This window comes from Elephas maximus, chromosome 18, assembly GCF_024166365.1.
Source record: "Elephas maximus indicus isolate mEleMax1 chromosome 18, mEleMax1 primary haplotype, whole genome shotgun sequence".
NCBI lineage: Eukaryota > Metazoa > Chordata > Mammalia > Proboscidea > Elephantidae > Elephas > Elephas maximus.
The window spans coordinates 10,367,853-10,387,502 of record NC_064836.1 but is presented as its reverse complement, the minus strand read 5'-3'; the positions used below and the strand labels follow the sequence as shown (position 1 = coordinate 10,387,502).

Genomic DNA, 19,650 nt, shown 5'->3' with positions numbered 1-19,650 from the left:
TTACATTGCCATCAGAAGGGTATGAGAGTACTAATCTCCCCGCAACCTCTCCAGCATTTACTGTTTCTGAATTTTTTATCAGTGCCATTTTTGCAGGAGCGACATGGCATCTCATTATATTTGTTGGCCACCCAGATGTCCTCTTTGGCGAAGTGTCTATTCATGTCCTTTGCCCATTCTGGGACTGGGTTGCTTGTCTTTTTATTGTTGAGCTGTCGAAAGTTTTCTATATATATCAGAGATTAAACCTTTATCATATATGTTGTTACCAAAGATTTTTCCTGGTGTATAGGTTCCCTTTTTATTCTCTTGGAATAGTCTTTCGATGAGCCTAAGTATTTAATTTTTAGGAGTTCCTAGTTATCTAGTTCATCTTCTGGAGTTCTTGCATTTTTACACTATGCTTGATATTCTATTTATGCTATAAATTTGGGCCCCTAGCGTTGTCACTGTTTTCTTTCACGAAGTTTATAGTTTTGGGTTTCACATTTAGGTCTTTGATCCATTTTCTGTATGGGGTGAGACATGGATCCTGTTTCATTTTTCTGTAAATGGATATCCAGTTCTGCCAGCACCATTTGTTGAAGAGACTATCTCTTCCCCATTTAATGGACTTCGACCCTTTGTGGAAGATCAGGTGTCCACAGGTGAATGGATTTATTTCTGGGTTTTAAATGCTGTTGCATTGGTCTATGTCTGTCATTTGCACCAGGCTGTTTTAACTACCGTAGCTGTATAGTAGATTCAGAGATCGGGTAGTGTGAGGCCTCCTACTTTTTCTTCTTTTTCAGTAATACTTTACTTATTTTCTTTTCCGTATAATATTGGTGATTAGTTTTTCCAACTCGTTAAAGAATGTTGTTGGAATTTGAATCAAGATTCCATTGTATCTGTAGATTGCTTTGGGTAATATTGACATTTTCACAATGTTAAGTCTTCCTATCCATGAGCATGGTACGCTTTTCCATTTAAGAAGGTCTCTTTTGGTTTCTTGCAGTGGTGGTTTGTAGTTTTCTTTGTATAAGTCTTTTATGTCCATATATATAATAGTATATTATTTTTATATACATAGGTTTATTCCTAAGTATTTTATCTTTTCAGGGGCTGTTTTCAATGGTGTTGTTTTCCTGATTTCCTTTTTTGGAGTTCTCTCTGTTAATGTAGAGGAATCTAACTGATTTTTCTATGTTGATCTTGTACCCTGCACTTTGTTGAATCCTTCTCTTAGTTCCAGTAGCTTTCTTGTGGATTCTCTGGGATTTTCTATGTGTAGGATCTCTGAATAGGGATAGTTTTACTTCTTCCTTACCTATTTGGATGCCCTTTATTTCCCTTTCTTGTCTTACTGCTCTAGAAGGACTTCCGGTACAATGCTGAATAAGAGTGGTGGAAAAGGGCAACTTTATCTTTATCTGGGGAATGCTTTCAGTCTCTCTCCACTGAGAATAATGTTGGCTGTTGGTTTTGTGCATATGCCCTTAATTGTGTTGAGGAATTTCCCTTCCATTCTTATTTTGCTGAGACTTTTTATCAGGAATGAGTGTTAGACTTTATCAAATGCCTTTTCTGCATCAACTGAGATGATCATGTGATTCTTTTCCTTTGTTTAATTTATGTGGTGGATTACGTTGATTGATTTTCTAGTTGAACAATCTTTGCTTACCTGGTACGAAGCCCACTTGGTCATGATTTTTTTTAAAAATATGCTGTTGGGTTCTATTGGCTAAAATTTTGTTGAGAATTTTTATGTCAATGTTCATGAGGGATATTGGCCTATATATTTTTTTTTTTTTAGTGGTATTCTTGCCTGGCTTTGGTATCAGGGTTATGCTGACTTCAAAGAATGAATTCGCACCAACTTCATATGGAAGGGGAAGAAGCCTCGGATAAGTAAAGCATTACTGAAAAAGAAGAAGAAAGTGGGAGGCCTCACTCTACCTGATTTTAGAACCTATTATACAGCCACAGTAGTCAAAACAGCCTGGTACTGGTACAACAACAGGCACATAGACCAATGGAACAGAATTGAGAACCCAGATATAAATCCATCCACATATGAGTAGCTGATATTTGACAAAGGCCCAGTGTCAGTTAATTGGGGAAAAGATAGTCTTTTCAACAAATGGTGCTGGCATAACTGGATATCCATTTGCAAAAAAATGAAACAGGACCCATACCTTACACTGTGCATAAAAACTAACTCCAAGTGGATCAAAGACCTAAACATAAAGACTAAAACGATAAAGATCATGGAAGAAAAAATAGGGACAACATTAGGAGCCCGAATACAAGCCATAAACAGAATACAAAACATTACCAAAAATGACAAAGAGAAACCAGATAACTGGGAGCTCCTAAAAATCAAACACCTATGCTCATCTAAAGACTTCACCAAAAGAGTAAAAAGACCACCTACAGATTGGGAAAGAATTTTCAGCTATGACATCTCCGACCAGCACCTGATCTCTAAAATCTATATGATTCTGTTAAAACTCAACCACAAAAAGACAAACAACCCAATCAAGAAGTGGGCAAAGGATATGAACACGCACTTCACTAAAGAAGATATTCAGGCAGCTAACAGATACATGAGAAAATGCTCTCGATCATTAGCCATTAGAGAAATGCAAATTAAAACTATGATGAGATTCCATCTCGCTCCAACAAGGCTGGCATTAATCCAAAAAACACAAAATAATAAATGTTGGAGAGGCTGCGAAGAGATTGGAACTCTTATACACTGCTGGTGGGAATGTAAAATGGTACAACCACTTTGGAAATCTATCTGGTGTTTTCTTAAAAAGTTAGAAATAGAACTACCATACAACTCAGAAATCCCACTCCTCGGAATATACCCTAGAGAAATAAGAGCCTTCACACGAACAGATATATGCACACCCATGTTTATTGCAGCTCTGTTTACAATAGCAAAAAGCTGGAAGCAACCAAGGTGTCCATCAACGGATGAATGGTTAAATAAATTGTGGTATATTCACACAATGGAATACTACGCATCGATAAAGAACAGTGAGGAATCTGTGAAACATTTCATAACATGGAGGAACCTGGAAGGCATTATGCTGAGTGAAATTAGTGAGAGGCAAAAGGACAAATATTGTATAAGACCACTATTATAAGATCTTGAGAAATAGTATAAACTGAGAAGAACACATCCTTTTGTGGTTACGAGGCGGGGAGGGAGGGAGGGTGGGAGAGGGTTACTTACTGATTAGTTAGTACATAAGAACTGCTTTAGGTGAAGGGAAGGACAATACTCAATACAGGGAAGGTCAGCTCCACTGGACTGGACCAAAAGCAAAGAAGTTTCCGGGATAAACTGAATGCTTCAAAGGTCAGCGGAGCAAGGGCGGGGGTTTGGGGACTATGGCTTAAGGGGACTTCTAAGTCAATTGGCAAAATAATTCTATTATGAAAACATTCTGCATCCCACTTTGAAATGTGGCATCTGGGGTCTTAAATGCTAACAAGTGGCCATCTAAGATGCATCCATTGGTCTCAACCCACCTGGATCAAAGGAGAATGAAGAACACCAAGGTCACACGATAACTATGAACCCAAGAGACAGAAAGGGCCACGTGAACCAGAGACTTACATCATCCTGAGACCAGAAGAACTAGATGGTGCCCGGTCACAACCAATGACTGCCGTGACAGGGAGCATAACAGAGAACCCCTGAGGGAGCAGGAGATCAGTGGGATGCAGACCCGTAAATTCTCATAAAAAGACCAGACTTAATGGTCTGACTGAGACTAGAGGAATCCCGGCGGTCATGGTCCCCAAACCTTCTGTTGGCCCAGGACAGGAACCATTCTTGAAGACAACTCATCAGACGTGGAAGGGACTGGACAATGGGTAGGAGAGAGAAGCTGATGAAGAGTGAGCTGCTTGTATCAGGTGGACACTTGAGACTGTGTTGGCATCTCCTTTCTGGAGGGAGATAGGAGGGTAGAGAGGGTTAGAAACTGGCAAAATTGTCACGAAAGGAGAGACTGGAAGGAGGGAGTGGGCTGACTCATTAGGGGGAGAGTAAGTGGGAGTATGGAGTAAGGTGTATATAAGCTTATATGGGACAGACTGACTTGATTTGTAAATGTTCACTTAAAGCTCAATAAAAATTATTAAAAAAAAAAAAGAATGAATTTGGGAGCATTCCTTCCTTTTCTATGTTCTGGAATAGCTTGAGTAGTATTGGTCTTAACTCTTCTCTGAATGTTCGGTAGAATTCTCCAGTGAAACTAACTGTCCAGGCCAGGGTTTTTTGTTGGTAGTTTTTTTTTTTTTAATGACCTCTTCAATTTCCTTCTTTGTTTATGGGTCTGTTCAGATTTTATACCTCAGTTTGTGTTAGTTTAGGTAGGTAGTATGTTTGCAGGAATTTGTCTATTTCCTCTAGGTTTTCAAATTTGAAGTATCATTTTTTGTAGTATTCTGTTATCGTTTTTATTTCAGTTTGTTCTGCTGTGATGTCACCCATCTCATTTTTTATTTGGGCTATTTGCATCTTCTTTTTTTCTTTTGTCAATTTGGCCAGTGGTTTTTTTTTTTTTTTTTTAATCTTACCGACCCTTTCCAAGAACCAGCTTTTAGTCTTGTTGATTGTTTAAATTGTTTTTCTCTGTTTCATTTATTTCTGCTCTAGTCTTTATTATTTCCTTTCTCCTGGCAGCTGTGGGCTTCTTTTTCTGCTCTTTTCCTATTTCTCTGAGTTGGAGGATTAAGGTATTGATTTTGACCATTTCTTCTTCTTCTTCTTTTTTTAAATTGTACTTTAGATGAAGGTCTGCAGAGCAAATTAGTTTCTCATTAAACAATTAATACACAGATTGTTTTGTGACATTGGTTGCCAACCACATGACATGTCAACACTCTCCCCTTCTCGACCTTGCGTTCCCTTTTACCAGATTTCCTGTCCCCTCCTGCCTTCTCGTCATTGCCCCTGAGCTGGTGTGCCCATTTAGTCTTGTTTTGTTTTATGGGCCTGTCTAATCTTTGGCTGAAGGGTGAACCTCAGGAGTGACTTCATTACTGAGCTAAAATGGTGTCCAGGGGCTATACCTTTCTTCTTTTTTGATGTATGCATTTATTGTTATAAATTGGCCTCTGAGCACTGCTTTTGCTGTGTCCCAAAGGTTTTGGTTTCTTGTATTTTCATTCTCGTTTGAGTCTAGGGATTTTTTAAATTTTTATTTTTAATTTCTTCTATTAACTAGTGACTTTTAAGCATGGCATTGTTCAGTTCCCAAGTATTTGTGGGTTTTTTCCCCCTTGTTCTTCCTGTTATTGGTTTCTAATTTTATACTATTGTGATCTGAGAAGATGCTTTGTATTATTTTGATATTTTTGAATTTATTGAGACTGATTTGTGGCTTAGGATATGGTCTGTTCTACAGAATGATCCATGTGCACTGCAGAAAAATGTGTACTGCGTTGCTTTTGGGTGGAGTACTCTGTATATGTTTATGAGGCCAAGTTGGTTGATTGTGTTATTTAGATCTTCTGTATCTTTGTTGAGTTTCTTTCTAGTTGTTCTGTCCATCATCGAAAGTGGTGTGTTAGAGTCTCCTACTATTATTGTAGAACTGTCTATTTCTCTTTTCGTTTCTGTTAGGGTTTGTTTTATGTATCTTGGAGCTCTGTTATTGAATGCATATATATTTATTACAGTTATGTCCTCCTGGTGGATTGATCCCTTATTCATTATATAATGTCCTTCCTTGTCTCTTATGATGAAGTTTGATTTAAAGTCTATTTTATGAGAAAGTAATATTGCCACTCCTGCTCTTTTTTGGTTACCGTTTGCTTGGTATATTTTTTCCATCCTTTGATTTTTAAACTTTTTATGTCTTTGTGTCTAAGATGTGCCTCTTGAGGCAACATATTGATGGGTCATTTTTTTTTTTCCTATCCATTCTGCCACTCTGTCTCTCGACTAGTGCATTTAACCCATTGACATTCAGTGTGATTATTGATAGGTATGAATTTATTCTGTTATTTTGTTCTGCTTTTTTTGGTCATGTTGACGGTTTCTTTGTTCTGCTTAATTTTCTATGCTGAGTTCTTTTTGTTCATGGATTGTCTATGCCTATCCTTTGTTTTTGTCGATTTTGGGTTTATTCAGTCTTTTTGATATTCTTTATTTTGGTGGGTAGGTTTGTTAATTTTCTTAGTTGTTTACCTTTATCATCCTATGTTTAAAAAGTTTGATATTTTTACATACTGCCTTGACTTTCTCTCCATATGGAAGTTTTGTAACTACACCATTCCTTCCCTCTTTTTGTTTTGAATTTGTCGTCAATTTCAGATTGACATCTCTGGTTTCCTGCTTTGGGCTCTGTAGCTTTATTTTCCTGTTGAGATTTGTCTACCTGGGTTGGCCTCTTGGTGATGCTGTTGTGTGGCTTACTCCCAGGTTGTTGCCTTCTGTCATTGGTTCTCTATCTGATGGACTCCCTTTAATATTTCAAGGATGGTCTGGTTTTTATAAATTCCCTTAATTTCTGTTTATCTGGAAATGTCCTAATTTGCCATTGTAGTTGAGAGACAGCGTATATGATTCTTGGTTGGCAATTCTTTTCCTTCAGCATTTAATATATGTTATCGCGTTTGTTTCTTGCCTGCGTGGTCTCTGCCGAGAAATCAGAGTTTAGTCTTATTGGAGTCACTTTGTAGGTGATATTTCATTTTTCCCAAGCTGCTCTCAGAATTCTTTCTTTATCTTTGTACTTGGAAAGTTTGATTATGATATGTCTTGGTGGCTTTCTTTTGGGGTCTCTTCTGTAAGGGGTTTGTTGACTATCTTGGATAGAAATTTTCTTGTCTTTCAGGATATTGGGGAAGTTTTCTTCCAACAAAATTATGATCAATTTTTTAAAAAACTTTTTACTTTGAAAAAATTATAGACGCACAGGAAGTTACAAAGAAATGTATAGGAAGGGCTGGTGCAGCTTCACCCAGTCTCCTTCAGTGTTAATATCTTGTATAAGTATAGTACAATGTCAAAACATTTAAAAAAAAAAATAGAGTTTATTATATTAACAATGAGAACGATTAAGTGGAGGGAAACTAGATGAGAGGTCAGGGACTAATTAGGTAGCTATTTGGAACTGTTCTAGAAGTAAGAGCTGTTTAGTGAAGGAATGTGGGTATTTAGTTATTGTCTGACTCCCTCCATGACCAGAAATGTATGCTTAAACTCAATTTTCCCTTCGTACTACAGGAAAAACAAGATCCCAGGATCTGATGTTGGAACTACCAAAGCTATAAAGTATATGGAAAACTCTCTGTTCAATATTATCACCAAGTTTATGATACGACAGAGTACTGCCAGTTATTTTAAATGATGTGGAAATTTCTCAAGAGAATATGCTGAACTGAAGTAAAGAATTTCCCATTTGTATAAAAGAGGATATATGTAACCATAGGTATTTGTTTATAGGGGCATAGAAAATTATTTCCGGAAGTAACAAGAAGTTGTTAGCAGTAGTTAACTCTGGGGAGTGGGACTGGGGTAGGGGAGTCAGGGACAGGGAAAGGACTTTTATATTTTACCAGATACTTTATATCAAGGGCCAGCAAACTTTTTCTGAAAACAGACAGAGAGTACTTCAGGCTCTGTGACTATACAATCTCTGTTGTAACTATTCGACTCACTGTTGTAGGGTGAAAGAAGCTATAGACAATATGTAATGAATAAGTATGGCAATGTTCCAATAAAACTTTATTTACAGTAACAGTTGGTGGGTTAGATCTGGCCCACAGGGCTGTAGTTTACCAACTCCTAGCTTACATTTTCCCCCAGAGCATGTATTGTTTTTATGATAAAAATTAATATAATGGAAAATTATTTAATTAAAAACAAAGTAAAGAGTACTGAAATAAATATGTGCATCTATCCATCAGTTATTCGGGGGTTCCAATTAGTTGTGAGTCTATTAATTAAATAAAAAATGTTATATAGTACTTTTAAGAGCAAAGGATATGTTGTAGAATCAGTCTTCAAAAAGTCAGGAAATCTTTTGTGCCATATACACTTATTACCAGAGCCCTGACAGCACAGTGGTTAAGAGCTTGGCTGCTAACCAAAAGGTCGGCAGTTCAAATCCATCAGCCGCTCCTTGGAAACCCTATGGGGCAGTTCTGCTCTGTCCTGTAGGGTCGCTATGAGTCGGAATCAACTCAACAGCAACGGGTTTGTTTTTTTGATACTTATTATCTATTTAAAAATAAAATAAAGTTAGGCATCACTGCTTTAAGTACTAGACTCTTAAACTTCTCCTAGAAAACTCTCTTCACCAAGCTGAGCCTGGGACAACATGAACAGAGAGTAACATGACAACTCCCAGCAAAAGATAGAATTCATTTATTCAGTAAATATGTTATCACCTACAGCTACACTGAAGAGCTAGGGGTACTTGGGAAACTAGAAATAGCTGAATATTATATTTAAGAGCTGTGTTTGAGCAAGTTACTTATTTTCTCTATCAATAAAATATACCTTTAGGGTAGATATCTGGAATAAATGAATTAATATATGTAACAGGCTTAGAAAGCATACAGCAAGTGGTCCATAAATGCTGCTGTTACTATTAGTATAGTTGTAATACAGAATACAAGAGAAGAAGTAATGGAAGGTGAGGCTAGAAAGAAAGGCATCGCTTAGATAAGGAAGAGGATGGTATGCCATGTTAAAGGGGTTAGAATGTATTCTTTTTTCCTCCAGTTTATTTTTCTGAAATGTTTCAAACACATAGAAAAACTTAAAACATAGTACAATGGATACCCAATCATCCTACACCTAGATTCAACCATTGTTAATATTTTACTGTATATGCTTTCTCTCTCTCCACACACACACACACACACACACACACACACACACACACACACACACACACACACTTCCTTAAATGATTTGAAAATAAGTTGTAGACATCATGACACTTTACCTCTAACTACTTCAAGATGCACCTTCTAAGAATAAGGACATTCTCCCAAGTATCGTTATCACACCTAAGAAAATTAGCAATAAGATTTATCGTGTAATATCTAGTCTGTATTCAAACTGGAATGAACTTCTGATATTCTGATCCTGAGTGATTTGATTGAGTTATTGTAGGGGCAGTATGAAGGAAGGGCTGGAGCAAAGCAAGATCAGTTAGGAAATTATTGTAATAATCTAGGAGAATGAGGAAAACCTGAACCAAGGTAATAATGATATAGAGGAAAGGTATAATTGAGAATTATAGAGGAGTTAGAACTAACTAACTATACAGGTTGAAACAGAGAGGAATCAAGGATGGTTCTCATGATGGTGGCTTGAGTGACTGGGCAGATGATAATACTTTTAACTGAGAAGGGAAAAACTGCAGAAGGGACAGAGTTGGACTGTGTATTTGTAAGGGGAGTGAAGGAGATGAGTTCTAATTTTGGATATGTTGGGTGTGAGATACCTATGAGGATATCTATGTGGAAATGTTGAAAAGTAGTTGAAAATAGAGGTCTAGAACTCAGGAGAGCGATCTGTTTAAAAATACAAATTAAGACGGTGCTGTAAAAACTACTAAAACTAATGAATACGTTCAGCAAAATTGCAATATGTAAGATCAGTATAAATAAACAATTGTAGACATAGCCGAACACCGTGTGGGACTGAAGTTCCTAGGCTCGAAGGCGAAGGACCATAGACTCGGGACATCGATGTCAACTGGCACAACATAGTTCATAAAGACAAAGTTCTGCGTCCTACTTTGGTGATTAGAGTCTGGAGCCTTAAGAGCTTGCAGATGGCCATCTAAGATACAACTCTTGGTCTCTGACCATCCAGAGCAGAGGAGAGGAAAGAATACCAAAGACTCAAGGGAGTAATTAGTCCAAAGGAGTAATGGACCCCATAAACCACAGCTGACACAACCCCAAGACCAGAAGAACCAGATGGTGCCCAGCTATCACTACTGATCGCTCTGTCTGGGATCAAAACAGAGGGGCCCAGACAGAGTGGGAGAAAAACTGTAGGACAAAAAATCGAATTTACAAAAAAAGACTGGACTTACTGGTATGACAGAGACTGGAGGAAGCCCCTGAGACTATGGCCCTAAGACACCCTTCTGAACTGGAACTGAAGCCATTCTCAGAGACCACCTTTCAGCCAAACCATAGACCCAGTAAAACCAAACTGAACCCACTGCTGTCGAGTCGATTCTGACTCATGGCTACCCTATAGGACAAAGTAGAACCGCATAGGTTTTACAAGGAGCAGCTGGTGGATTTGTACTGCAGACCTTTTGGTCAGCAGCCAAGCTCTTAACCACTGCACCACCAGGGCTCCAAACTATAGACAGGCCTATAAAATAAACTGTAAGACCCAAGAGGAGCGTACTGCTTAGAACAATCAATTATATGAGATCAAAAGGGCAACATTTGCCCCAAAGCAAGGATGAGAAGGCAGGAAGGGGTAGAAAATTACGACGAAAGGAAATGGGAAACCTATGATGGAAATGGGGAGAGTGCTGACACGTTGTGGGGAATGAAACCAATGTCATGGAACGTTTTATGTACAAACTATTGAGTGGGAAACTAATTTGCTCTATAAACTTTCACTAATGCACAATAAATTTAAAAAATCAATTGTATTTATATATATTAGTAATAAACAATCCAAAAATGAAATTAAGAATGCAATTCTATTTACAACAGCATCCAAAAGAATAAAATATACAAGAATAAGTTTAACAAAAGAAGTATAAGACTTGTGTAGTGAAAACTACAAAACATCATTGGAAGAAATTAAAGAAGACGTAAATAAATGGAAAGACGTGCCATGCTTATAGACTGGAAGACTTAATATTGTTAAGATGGCAGTACTTTTAAAATTGATATACGAATTCAATGCAATCCCTATCAAAATGCCAGCTGACTTTTTTTCAAAGAAGTGACAAATTGATCGTAAAATTCATATGGAAATAAAAGGGACAAAGAATAGCCAAAACAAGAAAACACAGGAGTAAAACTTCATGGCCTTGGATTAAGCTATGGTTTCTTAGAAAGAACACCTAAAGCACAAGCAGACAAAGGAAAAAACATGCACTGGACTTCATCAAAATTAAAAACTTGTGCTTCAAAGGATACTAGCAAGTAAATGAAAAGACAGTCCACAGAACAGAAGAAAATATTTACACATCATGTATCTGGTAAGGGTCTAGTATCCATAATATATAGAAACCAACCAAACCAAACCCACTGCCGTCGAGTCATTTTCAACTCATAGTGACCCTATAGGTCAGAGTAGAGCTGCTCCATAGAGTTTCCAAGGAATGCCTGGTGAATTCGAACTGCCGACCTTTTTAGTTAGCAGCCTAGCTCTTACCCACTACGCCACCACGGTTTCCATAATAAGGAACTCTAATAACTCAACAATAAAAAGACAAAAGATGGGCAAAGCATCTGAGTAGACATTTATCCATGAAGATATACAGATGGCCAATAAACACATGAAAAGATGCTCAGCATCCTTACCCATCAGGGAAATGCAAATCAGAAACCCCAATGAGATACCACTGCACACTGACTAATATGGCTATAATAAAAAAAAAAAAACCTGACAATAACTGGTTGAGTCTCTTCAACAAGTTTTGGAGAGAATCTGGAGAGAAACTGGAACCCTAATCCATTGCTGGTGGGAATGTAAAATGGTGCAGCAGCTTTGGAGAACAGTTTGGCAGTTCATAAACATAGACATAGAATCACCATGTGACCCAGCAATTCTAAGTATATGGCCCAGAGAACTGAAAACATATGCTTATGAAAAACTTGTATATGAATGTTTATAGCTGTATTACTCATAGCAGCCCAAAAGTGGAAACAACCCAAATGTCCATAAACTGAGGAATGGATAAACAAAATGTGGTATTGTCTATACAACGGAATATTATTCAGCCATTAAAAAGAAATGAAGTACCGATACATGCTGTGACAAGCATGAATCTTAAAAATATTAATGCTAATTGAAACAAGCCAGTCACATATTGTATGATTCAATTGCTACGAAGTATCCAAAACAGGCAAATCCATGAAGACAATGTAGGTTAGTGGTTATCAGGGGCTGGGGGAGGGAAGATAGGAAGTGACTGCCAATCGGAAGGAGGTTTCTTTTTGGGATGATGAGAATGTTCTGGAATTAGATAGTGGTGATGGTTGCAGAACCTTGTGAATATACTAAAAACCATGGAATTGTACTCTTTAAAAGTGTGAAAATTATGGCATGTGAATTATATCTCAAAAAAAAAAAGATTATAGAAGCTATAGGATCGATGCAGTAAACACCTGGGAAAGTGTATAGAATCATAAGAAAAAAAGCTGGGAAATACCAGTATTTGAGCAGTAAACAGAAGACAAGGAATGGGTTCCATTAAGTACTGTAGTCAGAGTTACAGGAAGAGACCAAGAGGGGAACGATGACTCAAGCTAGTGGAAAAATTTAATGAAGAAAGAAGATGTTAACAGGCAAAGTCGTGGAAATCTTGGGGGGACTGGCTATATGTGTGTGTACATGTGAGCGTATGTGTACGATAGGTATTTTTTGAGAACACAGTATATGCCTGGCACCAGGCTGGATGTTAACAATTGTTCTCATATTTAATCCTGACCACAAACTTCTGGTTAGATGTCATTAGGTCCATTTTACAGTACTTCTTTTAAGAAGAATAAGTACTAAAAATTCTAAGTTGGATTTTGGCAACATGGGAGTACCTGGTGACTTCACTGGTGCCGCTTCAGTAGGGTGATGGTGACAGAAGGATAACTGTAATGGGCTGGGTGTGAAAGGGAGGTGGAATGGTAAGGTTGACTATGACGGAAAGGAAGACATAAGTTTGTGGTTAGAAGAACCATAAGGCTGATGTATCTTTTTCCCCTTTAAAGCAGAAGAGTATTTGACAGGTTTATAAGCAGAAAGGAAGGAAAGAATAGAAAATAAGAGGTCAAAGCTGTGGAGAACAGTGTGTGGGGTTATGATTGCTAGAGTGAGCACCCTAAAGCATTACATAAGGCTCACTCTTAGCCAGAAGGAATAGCTCCTTCCAACTAAGTAAGAGAAAAATAAAAAAGGATAGAATGAGGAGAGGTCAATGGGATGGCAATAGTCAATGGAGTTCTCACATGAACATGTTTATTTTCTTAATTAAGGAGAAGGCAAAGTCTTATGTTCAGAGTGAGGCAAGTTAGCGGTGGGATGAGGGGCTTGAGAAAAGTGATAAAGATTGGGCCTAGTTGATTGTGGAAAAAAAAAGAGAACTGACTATTGACAAGCAAGAGGACTGCCAAGCTACACTGCAGGTCTGACTGGAGTTAGCAGATTTTTGTGACATCAGACTACCACTCAACTTGGCTTTCTCTAGCCATGCGTGACTACTTGGTTGTTAAATGCCAAGGATGACTTGTCATTTGAGCCCCATGTAACCTATGTGATATTTGGCTGTCTCATTTGAAGTATACATTGCTTCCTCTTCAAAGAACTGCAGTGAGCATCACATAAAATTGTATGTGTGTGTATTTAATACATTTACATAAAAATATTCCTGGTACATAAAGTGTTACTTTAATGATTGTTTTTGGCAACTCTCTGGCTCAGGCCTAAAGGGCCCGTGGAGATGACAAGTTTCTTCTATACCCCCTCATCCCCAGGGTTGGCAAGGTCATGCCCCTGGCAGTCCTCACTGACCAGGCCAGAGCATCACACTCAAGGGCATCAAAGGGCCCTCGTCTTTTAGAAATTTGGTATGGGACCTGGGATATTGTGGGCACTCAGATAAAAATCTGCAGTAATCCTCCTCTCACCCCATTCCTGTTCCCTCTCAATCTGTGGCTGGATGCCCTACCTTTGGGTGTGGTTTCTGAGGCATTAAGGGCTCCCTGAATGACTGCCTGGGCCTCAGAGTTTTTTTTCTTCAGAAAGTCGATGGTTTCTCTCAAGTCCAGCAGCTCAGTGTCCTGAGAGAGAAATGAAAATATTGTCATCAGTTAGGATTAGGAACCCCGACTGTGTGACAGGCAATGGGCTAGGCACTGGGGACTGGGAAGGGCAGGGAATAGGGACAAGGAATGTGTTCACATTATATGGAGGGGCAGGTTACGAACTCAGGGGGACAGAAAGGAAGGGAAAAACTGGCAGTCATGGGAATGAAGAGGAGGTTAGCCTTAGCCTGCCTGTTCAGGATAACTCCCTCACCACTTCCGTTCCTCCCCTCCCCAGGTCTCTCACCTTTTCCTCCGCTGTCTCTGCCAGGTGTCGTAGGCGGGATGTCATATTCACCAGGCTCTGCTCAAAAGCAGCCACTAGATTAGCCTGAAACAAACAGATAGGGAGGTTCCTATGTTGGGTGAGGCTAGGGGAACGTAAAGGGTTGACACGGGAAGTGGTGCTAGCTGAGTTCTGTGTCTCAGAGTGGACCAATGCCAACAAACTTCTTTGTGATTTTTAAATATTGATTTCCCTGTGCAGGCAAGGTGGAATCAAACAACTTCCTAGCCTGAAGAAATTTTCTGGCAGGGACTAGCTTTTTGAATAATGAAGCAGTACAGACAGCATGAGAGAAGGGTAGGTTTTGGAGACTCTTGGAGTCTTGAGATCCCCATACCTATCATTTATCAGAGGTGGGACTGTCCCTCTGCTCTCTGGTATGTGGAGTGGCAGGCTTGGGGGGAGGGCTATAAAACCTTGGGTTGTTCCTATGATTTTGGTTAAACTCTTCTACTCTCTAACAGGCCAGCCCCATGAGTCCAAGTAACCTCCCAGGAAAAACTGTTCAGCGGGTACATCTCTTCCACCTCTGCTTCTAGGATGGCCCTCCATTCTTAACTCATTTTTGCTTTGGAGCTGTTCCTTGTGTCTTGCTTCTTCAGGCTGTAGAGGTAACTTTAAGAAAATTCAGGGCCATGCCACAGTTTTGCCACTAGGTGTCAGGTCTGTTCCATGAGGAGTACAGGATACCAGTGACCTCTTGGTAACAGGCAGGCTGGGAAAGGCGCTGAGTGGAGCTGATATGATTCCCTGTGTGGTCTGAACGCTAGCTGGCCAATTGGCAGCAAGATGGATAGGAAAGGTGAAAGAAACGAGGCATGGAACTCAAAAGGGGACTACTCAGGGATGGAGAAATAGCTGTTGGTGGAGGGTATCTGAGTAAGCTGGTGACCCAGCAAGCAGTGAAGGACATGTTTGGGGCAGGTTCTTCGTCCAGAGCTTTGGGATCCCTGTAACACACTCTCACTGCTTCCACTCTGCTAATAATTCTCTCCCTTTTGGGTCAACCCTAGGTTTCACTTATTGCCCTTGAAACATGCCTGGAGCCTATTTTCATTTGATCTTGGCTGTAGGCAATCCTTTGGCCCATCTGAGTCTCCTTTCCCACTTTTACTGTCCGTCTGTCAAGGCCTGGGCTCCTTAACAGGTCCGTGCCATGACCCTGAGCAGTGTACTTTCTCCTGTATACAGAGAACTTCCACCTTCTTGACCTCACATCTTGCTTACTTCTCTATACCCCAGCATCTGTGTGTAAACTTGTAGTTTACACTGCTTGTAGTCCCTGGAAATCTCCCACTCCTGGGGGGCCTCAAGAATCCTGTCAGCTTCTCTGTCTTGGCCTCTCCTCATGCAGTGGGTTCCCTTTACTTGGGTTGGGCTTCCTTCCCTTCTGCCTCCTACACTTACTCTCTTTTCTGAACCTTCCCCTAATCCCCAGCCTCATACTAGGGTGCATTAAGACTTCATGCCTAAATAGGGGTGCCGTAACAGAGATTGGCATTTGAGAGAGACACAGTGGTCTGGGGCCCCTCCTTGTCTAGGGTATGCCCTCAGCTTCAGCAGCTGCTGAGTTCCATGGAACACAACAGAAGCTTGGTCTGGAATTGGGACCCTGAGAAGGGCTGTGGAACCTTACCACGGTCTTCTGCTTGGAAGAGGGCTCTGACCCTGGGTAAAAATCTATCTTTAAGATTCAGAACTCACCATGTCTGGGTGTTCAATTTGTTCTCTCTTAGCCAAAGGGAACTTCCTGTTCTAAGAAAAATCACCCTCTAAATTCATTTTCTTGGCTCCAGCCCAGCCCTCCCTGACAGCACGGCAGTTGACAGACTGCAGCGTAAATGAATCAGACATAATAATGTTTTTGGCCTCCGTGGCGCCTCTCTCCCAGCATCTCCCAGACGTGAATCTCCTGGGGTATGCAGGACGCGACCCAGGCCACTGGCCTTGGTAGGTGGGGCACGAGGGAGAGAAGAGATGGTTCTGGTTTTGTAGTATAATTCTTATGGGTCCCCAAAGTGGGGAAAAGTGCCTGGTAAGAGCTTCAAACAAACTGGTAAGTATACAACTCATGAACCGAGGATTGGGGAAAAGAAAAGAGGATAACCAGTATGGTGAGGGAACTTCCGTTGAAATACATTAGAAAGATGCAAAATATTGATGGAGATCTTCTACCTGATTCCAAGGGAGAGCCCCCAGGACTGACAGCTGGGTTCCCCCAAGAGGAAAGGAAAAGAAAAACTCAGTAACGACGGCAGAAATTGCAGGCATGGTTACTTTTGTACAAACACTTGGAAAACTCCTGCAGATCCGGCTCAGCTGTTGTTTACAGCTTTGGGGGAAAATGGCTCTTATGTTCTCTATTTGCACCTCAGTCCCAGGGGAGAAACTACCACAGCCTAGCAAGAGGAGGTGGCTTCATTTCTCCCCATCTCACAGAGTAGAAAAACCAAGGCTTAAAGAAAGAAAATAACTCATTTTAAGTGGAGGCACCAAGGGCAGCCTGAGGGAAGAAACAAAGAATTCTGGCTCCCAACCTAAAGCTCCTATTGTTTTTTGCCAACTTCCCAAGGAGACTACCAGGAAGAGACAGTTCTGAATGAAGGAATTAGACTAGAATGGGAGCTGGGTTTCTAAGTGATATGGTGGGGTCATAGAATTCTAACAATCCATGCTGGGTGCACCCAGTTATGTGGTGTAAACGAAGACATGAACACACCCCAGGGCAGTGATAAAGGCCTCCAAGGGCCCTATAACTATAATATCTAACTATTTTTGTCCATGGCCAATGGCAAGTTTGCTTCTACCTCAAGGCAGAACCAATGATAATTCTTTTCCTCTAGGAAGTTTAAAGACCGTTGCAGATATGAACTCATCTATACCTATTTTTTTTTTAGGGTGGGGGTAAAACTGATTCTTTATAAAAATTGAGGCTCGGGGAAGGACAATTCTCCCATACTCTGTTGTAGAGCTATGAAGGGGACCTGCCCTCGGAGTCTAAGCCCAGGGTGTACTTTGTCAGATAATGTTCTCTTCTTGGCTGCACTAGTCTAATTCATGGCCAAAATAGCCGCCTGGGTCTTCCTCTAGTTTATGGCACTCACATTGGCAGAAAGCTGAGACGTCAGGGTGGCCACTTTTTCTTGGGATGATTCCAGTTCCCTACGAAGCTTCCGGATTTGCTGTGAAAGGAAGAGAAATACAAACTAATGGTAGCAGAAGAAGTATAAAATTTGGAAGAAAAATGGGGTGCAGTGGTGTTAACAAGCAGAGACAAAGGCTTTGCACCCTACCTCAGACTGCATCCTCTCTTCAGCCTGAAGAAAGAAGCACAGAAGGAGAGAGAGAGAGAAAGGAAGTAGTTACTATGGAGGTGAAGAAGCAGGTCCCAGTGGCAGGGTGGAGAACTTGAAGAAGCATGATTTAGAGGTACAAAGAGACTGAAACTCTGTTTCCTAGTCCTGGCTCCTCCAAGGACTTGGCTCAGACCCTATCCAAAAAAAACCAAACCCAAAGCCATGGAGTCGATTCCGACTCATAGCAACCCTATAGGACAGAATAGAACCGCCCCATGGGGTTTCCAAGGCTATAATCTTTTTTTTTTTTAATCTTTTATTGTTGAGAATAAAAAAAGGAATAGACACAGCAAAACACACGAATTGAACAGTTTGTACATGTACCATTCGGTGACACTGATTACATTCTTCAAGTTGCATAACCATTCTCACCCTCCTTTACTGAGTTGTTCCTCCCTCGTTAATACAAACTTGCTGCCCCCCTAAGGTTCTTATCTAATTTTTCAACTTGCTGTTGTCAATTTGATTCCATATAGATAAATCTTAAAAGAACATAATGCTCAAGGCAGACGTTTTTCACCAGTTAAGCTAAACTATTGTTTGGTTTTAAGATAACACCAGGGGATATTTTTTGTTTAAGGTTTAAAGATTATCTCAGGGCAGTAGTTCCAGGGGTTCATCTACCCTCCATGACTCCAGAAAGTCTGGAGTCCGTGAGAATTTTAAATTCCAGTCAGCATTTTCCCCCTTCTGATTAGGATTCTTCTATGGAATCTTTGATCAAAATGTTCAATAACAGTAGCTGGGCACCATACAGTTCTTCCGGTGTCACCGCAAAGGAGGCAGTTGTTCGTGGAAGCAATTAGCCACACATTCCATTGTTGTTGTTAGGTGCTGTCAAGTCAGTTCCTACTCACGGTGACCCTATGTACAACAGACCGAAAACACTGCCCAGTCCAGTGCCATCCCCACAATTGTTGCTATGCTTGAGCCCATTGTTTTAGCCACTGTGTCAATCCATCTTGTTGAGGGTCTTCCTCTTTTTTGCTGACCCTCTACAAGCATGATGTCCTCCAGGGACGGATCCCTCCTGATAACATGTCCAAAGTATGTGAGACATACTCTCGCCATCCTTACTTCTAAGGGGCATTCTGGCTGTACTTCTTCCAAGACAGATTTGTTCGTTCTTCTGGCAGTCCATGGTATGTATATTCGATATTCTTCGCCAACACCACAATTCAAAGCCATCAGTTCTGCTTCTGTCTTCCTTATTCATCATCCAGCTTTCGAATGCATATGAAGTGATTGAAAACACCATGGCTTCGGTCAGTTGCACCTTAGTCTTCAAGGTGACGTCTTTGCTTTTCAACACTTTAAAGAGGTCTTTTGCATTAGATTCGCCCAATGCAATGCATCTTTTAATTTCTTGACTGCTTCCATGGGTGTTGATTATGGATCCATGTAAAATGAAATCCTTGACAACTTCAGTCTTTTCTCTGTTTATCATGATGTTGCTTATTGGTCCAGTTGTGAGGATTTTTATTTTCTTGATGTTGAGGCATAATCCATACTGAAGGCTGTGGTCTTTGATCTTCATCAGTAAGTGCTTCAAGTCCTTTTCACTTTTAGCAAGCAAGGTTGTATCATCTGCATAACTCAGGTTGTTAACGACTCTTCCCACAATCCTGATGCCCCGTTCTTCTTCATATAGTTCAGCTTCTTGGATTATATGCTGAGCATACAGATTGAATAAGTATGCTGAAAGGATACAACCCTGACACACACATTCCATATCTTCCACCTATTACTGACTCTTTCTTCCTGTGTTGCTCCAGGTGAATATAGACCAATTGTGCTTTGGGTGGCTGTTTGCAAGCTTTAAGACCTCAGGCACTACTACCCAGTGAACTAGGAGGTAGAACAGAAGCAGTAAAACACGTTATTAGGCCAATTAACTGGGACATCTCACGAAACCATGACCCTATACCTCCAAACCAAGGGACCAAATCCCATGAGGTGTTTGGTTATCCATAGCCGCTT

The 19,650-nt window shown here is 40.2% G+C and overlaps 1 protein-coding gene across 7 annotated transcripts in view; it reads right to left on the bottom strand.

The window, feature by feature from the left end:
- Window positions 1-19,650, bottom strand: part of NAV1 (neuron navigator 1) — a 324,330-nt gene that overhangs the window by 19,427 nt on the left and 285,253 nt on the right. For all 7 annotated transcript variants that reach the window (XM_049858267.1, XM_049858270.1, XM_049858271.1 and 4 more), the window contains 3 exons: window positions 17,419-17,496; window positions 14,276-14,359; window positions 13,893-14,004 (listed from right to left, as the gene is read on the bottom strand). In XM_049858267.1, coding sequence (XP_049714224.1) covers window positions 13,893-14,004; window positions 14,276-14,359; window positions 17,419-17,496 — 274 coding nt within the window. The remainder of the gene's footprint in view (window positions 1-13,892; window positions 14,005-14,275; window positions 14,360-17,418; window positions 17,497-19,650) is intronic.